Source organism: Monoraphidium neglectum (genome assembly GCF_000611645.1).
Source record: "Monoraphidium neglectum strain SAG 48.87 unplaced genomic scaffold scaffold03700, whole genome shotgun sequence".
NCBI lineage: Eukaryota > Viridiplantae > Chlorophyta > Chlorophyceae > Sphaeropleales > Selenastraceae > Monoraphidium > Monoraphidium neglectum.
Window position 1 is genome coordinate 1 of NW_014009929.1, and position 5,827 is coordinate 5,827.

General features: G+C 63.4%; 2 protein-coding genes across 2 annotated transcripts; both read left to right on the plus strand.

The window, feature by feature from the left end:
* Nucleotides 1-2,170: 2,170 nt before the first annotated feature.
* On the plus strand, nt 2,171-3,412 carry MNEG_13224 (50S ribosomal protein L27; the record flags this gene model as incomplete). The annotated part of the gene is made up of 3 exons (XM_014038303.1): nt 2,171-2,398; nt 2,817-2,915; nt 3,227-3,412. 3 exons carry the CDS (start codon nt 2,171-2,173, stop codon nt 3,410-3,412), a joined length of 513 nt encoding a protein of 170 aa, XP_013893757.1.
* Nucleotides 3,413-4,489: 1,077 nt separating this feature from the next.
* Nucleotides 4,490-5,795, plus strand: MNEG_13225 (hypothetical protein; the record flags this gene model as incomplete). The annotated part of the gene is made up of 3 exons (XM_014038304.1): nt 4,490-5,092; nt 5,411-5,662; nt 5,766-5,795. The coding sequence occupies 3 exons, from the start codon at nt 4,490-4,492 to the stop codon at nt 5,793-5,795; spliced, it is 885 nt and encodes a 294-aa protein (XP_013893758.1).
* Between the last annotated feature and the right edge of the window lie 32 nt (nt 5,796-5,827).

The window sequence follows — 5,827 nt, forward strand, 5'->3', positions numbered from 1 at the left end:
GTGCTTAGCGCTGGGCCCGCCTGCCGGCCTGCGCACCGCCTGCGCTGAGCATGTTGCCTAGGTGGAACCACATCCCGGCGGTGGAGCCGGGCTGCGCCAAGCCGTGCCTTGCCAGGTGCTTCGGCAGGAACGCGCCTGCGGGGAGGGCGCGGCGCGGCGCAACTCAGCGTTACTCGGGCGGGCGCCCGGTTGCCGCGACACCAGATTCTGGCCGGACGCCACCCGTTGCTCGCAAAGCCTCGTGCCAGCGGCGAGCCAGCGAACCGATTTGGCGCTCGTCGCCGACCGCTGCACAGAAAGCGGCCAGCGGGGCATACTGTTGGCATCCGCGACAATTCAGGTCACTGCTGGCCCGCGCGTGGCCGCCCTGCTGTCCTGCCGCTGCGCGCACCGACGAGCGCCGTGGCCAGAAGGGTAAGCGCGGACAGGATGTCGAATAGGAGGCGCTCCATCACGTTTTGCTGCGCCTGACGTCAGGAAAGCCCAGGCTGCGGGCGTGCCGGCAAGTGGAGAGGACATTGAGCGGCGGCCGGGCGGCTCGCGGGGCCGCGCGCCGGCGCGCGCGGGGCGTGCGCTGGTGCCACATGAGACAAGCGGTGTGAGCGCTGGCTGCTGATTGTCGATGCTGCACGCCTGCATGCGCAGCTGTTCGCTTGATTCAGCCACTCACTGGTCCTTTGAATTGCCGTGGGACTGGACAGGGGGGGGCCTTTTCAACCGTCTGGACGCGCCGCTGCGCGCCAAAGCGGCAAACAACCTCGCGCGCGCAGCGGTCGACGAGAACCGCTACACGGGCGGGTGCAGGCCCTCCCGCCAGCCCCGTTGCCACTAGATCAGCGCCAGAAACCCGTTCGGCGGGTCCAGATGCTCAGGCCTGGCTGCATGGCGCCCTTGCCATATAGACTCGCTGTGGGCACACGCTCGAAAGCTTTCTGGGTATGATACCATCAATGTAGGGCGCCATCAAAATGATAATGTCTGCACAACGTGTACAAAAACGGTTGCATGGGGACTCGGCGAGAGCAGTGGTCGAGAAGCTGGGCAAGATGTACCGTACGGCAGAAAAGTGCTGCGGCTTGTAAGTCCTTTTGCTCTACAGTGTGCATGTTGATTGATGCATGTCTATTTTCAAGCCTCACGAGGCTGCTACACCGCTCACTTCCCACTTGCGCTACTGTTTCATACCCCACCCGCCGTTCGTCCGTTGCGATTGGTGTGCTAGTGCGTGGCATGATGGCTGTGCCCCCCACAAGCCTGCACATGCAGCCCTGTAGGCCGCTGGTTAGAAAACCGGACGGCAGCACGATGCCCTGCACCAGCATGTCCAAGATTGCACCTCGGTTCCGACGGTTGGCTGCAGTGTAGTCGCCTTCATACAGGAATTGTGTTGACTGCATTGGAATACAATCATCTAAGATAGACAATTACGCAGGGCTGAGGCATCTAGACACCATTGCACTACAAGCACCACTAGAAAACGCCGCGCTTGTTCAAAAATCCACAGACCAGCGTACAGGCCGGTCAGACTCTGATAAGCGGACTGCTCGCCTGGCGAAAGCTGCTACCGTGTTTTTCCTTACCATTGGCATAACAAGTCTGAGCAGGCGCAGGGGGCACCGGGAATGCTGCCGCAGAGCTGAGTTTTGCCACAGAGCAATGCCCGTGCGTCATGGTAAATGCGTGGGAAGCCACCAGGCTGGCCCGAAACTACTGCGGATCATACCTTGCCTTCTTAACTGCTGACCGGCTTCGGCGTGACGAACGCCGGGGAGCTGTGCGGTCACACAGAATTCAGGTGTGCAGAAGAGCAGCGTTGATGTCGGAGAGCTCCCAACGGACTGCCCAGCTTGCTGTGGCTGCAGTGGAGACTGCCAGGAAAAGGGGAGCCCGCTCAGCGAAGCCAGGCTGGCAAGGCATGCTTGGGTGAATTCAATCAATTCTTCCGGACACAAACATAGCGCCCATTCATGATGCGCACGATACCAGCAGCGAGCACCAGGCAGACACATCACTGGTGCAGGAGGGCAGCCATTGGCCTGGTACTGCGTCGGGCACGAACGTGGGTATTCATAGTGTTCGCTCTTTGCGCGTATCATCGTTCAGTGGAAAGAGAACCTATTCTTGTCCAGCAGACTCCTTGCGTGGAGTGTGTGCAGCAGCAGCAGCCACGATGCTGGCCACTCGCAGCCTCTTTGCGGGGCGTACCGTCGTTAGCAGCCGCAGCGTGGTGGCGGTCGCCCCTCGGAGGGGCGCCCTGGTGGTGGAGAACGCGCACAAGAAGGGTGCGGGCTCCACCAAGAACGGCCGCGACTCCAAGTCGAAGCGCAGGGGTGTGAAGGCGTACGGAAACCAGCCAATCAAGGCCGGTGGTATCATCGTGAGGCAGCTGGGCTCCACGGTGAGCGCGGAAGGCCATCGAACGGTGTGGCCAGCAGCCAATAGCTGCTCCAGACCTCATTGTCCGCGCTCCGCAGCCAAATGCGTTATAAGCGATACATATGAACGATTTCAGATGCCGCGGAGCTGCATGGGACCACTTGAGCTGCTGTCACCGTTGCTGCGCCGCCGCCGCCGCCGCTGCCGTTGCGGCGCGTGCAAGCTAGCTTTGGCTACTGCTGCTGCTGCTGCGAATGCATCCGCAGCCATGCCTGCGTCGAGGTGCAACTTGTGGTTGAATCAAGTTTTGATTGTCGATTGGCGCAGCTGCCATCGTGACGTGCTCAGCGTGGGGGTAGCCCGTCCATCAGCCTGCCGCGAAAGGTGTGGCCACTTGTTACACGCTGAGCAGCATCCGAAACCCCGACCCCCACCTGCAGTGGCACGCGGGCGAGAACGTGGGTGTGGGCAAGGACTACACCCTGTTCTCCACCATTGACGGCATCGTGGTGTACCAGAAGAAGGCTGATCGCTCCAAGGTGGGGTTGCTCTCTACACACTCACCTGGCATGCGTAGACGCGCCCAGGTGCTGTTCTGTGTGCGGTCGGTGTATCGCAGACGTTCGCCTGCGTTCGCAACCACCTGACACAAGCAGCAGCAGTGATGGGCCACAGTTCGCCAGGGGACGCAGGCAGTGCAGATGTTGAGTGCACGCAGCAAGCATGCAACGCAGCCGAGTGCAGCCGTGCAGCCAGCTGGGGTTGGCGCTCCATTTTGATTGCCATGTACTGTTACGGGACAAGTATGGTGTCAAACATTTGCACTGCTCTGTTGCTTTTCCCCCGCAAGGTGTCTGTGTTCCCCCTGGAGTCCGTCAAGGGCCAGGCAGCGGCGACAGCGACCCACACCACCGAGGCCAAGGCCGACGTGGGCAGCCGTAAGGAGAGGCGGCGCGCGACCTACAAGCCCCGCGGCAGCAGCAGCGCAGAGCCGGTGGCGACCGTGGCTGTGGTGGCGGCCAGCACCCAGCCGTGAATGCTCATCTTGGTACGCCGGCGCTGGTAGTGGCATGCTGTGCTGAAGGTGTAATGCACGCCGCTCATGCACTTAGCATGTGTGGTGCTACGAATGGCACAGCAAACCAGGCTGGCAAAAATGATGATGGACATGTACAGACATACCGGTGATTTGGTCACACAACCGCCCAGCATCGTGCCAGTTGCTCAGGGGGTGGTGCTGCTCTCGCCAATGGCTGCGAGCTGTCAGTGTAGCATACCTACACATTCACTCGCCAACTGCGTTAGTGCAGGTGGCCAAGGGACGCACATGATTGCAGCCCACGTGGCAGGTTGCGGTCTGCGCGGGCCTTGCGCTCGCTCCAGCACCCGCACACGGCACCCATGAGCTCAAGTGTAGCGGGTGAAGTGCATACCGTGTGCCTTGGTCGGCATCCCGCACATCTGACACAGGCCCGAGCGGGCGTGGACCGGCCCGCGGGTCCCGGCGACGCATCCCCACTGCCATCAGCAACAGAGTAATGATGGTTTGCACCCCCATTCGTGAATCTCGGCCCTGAGGCGGGGTGCTCGGCGGGGGCCTTGGGTGTTCGCGTGCGCATGGGGCCATTCTGTTTCGCGGCGCCAGGCTGTCCTTGACCCTAATATCTGGCCACATCCAGCACAGGGTCTCCTCAGAGCTCGCTACTGGGCTGATCTGGGATAGGGAGCATCGCAGCTTGGGTGGTCGGGCAGGAGGCGCCGTAACCATTGCATTCTAATCTCTAACGGTCAGGTTCAGAACCGGGGTGTCGAGTGGGTCGAGGGCCACAAGGCCGCCTCCGCTGGCGTCTAGTGCAGCCCACGGCCCTCAAGGAACGTCCGATAGCTATTGATATTCTTAGAAACGCCTCCTAGTGGCTCAGCGTGGGAAAGGCAGCAGCCTGCACCCCCGCTTCCGGAAGGCAGCGCGCGTGGGCGCACGCGTGTGCGCGCCCCTTGCGACAAAGTCCGCTCGGCAGCTGGCTCTGTAGCTGGCAGTTTCTTGGCGCCGCCAGCCGAGGCGGCAGCTCAGGCAGCCGGTGCCGGCAGCAGTAGCTGCGGTCAGGAGCGCAGGATGCCGCCGGGCGCGGACGCCGTCGCGCAGGCGCGCGCGCTGCTGCAGCAGCTGCGCGCGCTCGCGGCGCAGCACGACCAGGTGCTGTCGACCTATGAGAGCCAGCTCGACGCCATGGTCGCGGCGGGCCCCAGCAAGCTCAGTGCCAAGGCGCCCAACAAGCGGCCGCTGCTGAGCGAGCCCGAGGGCCCCGAGGCCAAGAAGCAGCGGCTGGTGGCGGAGCAGCACCAGCGCCGCAACGCGCTGTGGCACGAGTGCTACAAGGTGCTCGACCGCTGCCGGCGCAACCAGAAGGCCGAGGCGTTCAAGAAGCCGGTGGACCCGATCCGCATGAAGATCCCCGACTACCCCCTGATCGTGAAGCACCCCATGGACATGCAGACCGTGGGCGAGAAGCTCAAGCACCGCGTCTACAAGGACCCGGCCGAGTTCGCCGCCGACATGCGGCTGATCTGGCATAACGCGCAGCTCTACAACCCCCCGGCGCACCCCGTCGCCGCGGCGGCGCTCACGATGAGCGAGTTCTTCGAGAGGGCGTGGGCGCCGCTGCAGGTGGAGAAGCAGTGGGCCGTGCAGCAGCAGGAGGAGGACCTCACGCGCGAGGTGGGGCACGTGATGGGAGGGGGGCAGAGGGGTGACCCGCAAGGCAGCCGCACTTGCAGGGTTATGCCTAATCGGGTGCCTGCATGTGCCGGCGGTCCCGCTCGCGCCCTCCATGGCAGCCTTGTCCTCCTGTAACTTGCCAACCATCTCATCCCCCGCCCTGTCGCTCACCCTGCCAGCCCTCCCGTCAACAACATCCCATACACAAATACACGCATGCACGCACTCACCCCCTCCCAAACACACACACACACACACACAAAACACACACACAAACACACACACAAAACACACACAAAACACACACCACACCCTCAGGCGCTGCAGGGCAAGATGGACGGTCTGCCCAGCCTGGACCTGCCCAAGCAGCTCAAGGACAAGCGCGACATGCTGGGCCACTACATTGCGGCGCGCGACTACAACGAGGGCCTCCCGCCGGGCGCGCTGGGGCCCTGCGACCCGAGCCGCGCGATGTCGTTCGAGGAGAAGCGCAAGCTGAGCGCCCACCTCACGCAGCTGCCCAACGAGCAGCTGCAGGGCGTGGTGGAGATTGTCGAGGCCGCGCTGGCGGTGGGTGGCGCTGGGGCGCCGGGGCGCGGGGGGCGGCAGCGAGCTTTTGTGGGGCCCGGCCGCGTGGGTGTGAAGCTGCCGCGCAGCTCGCCGTATCGACCAGGCGCATGCGGTGAGCCGGCTCGGCGGGTGAGTCCAATCGAGGCGGGCGGCCCACGTAGTGCC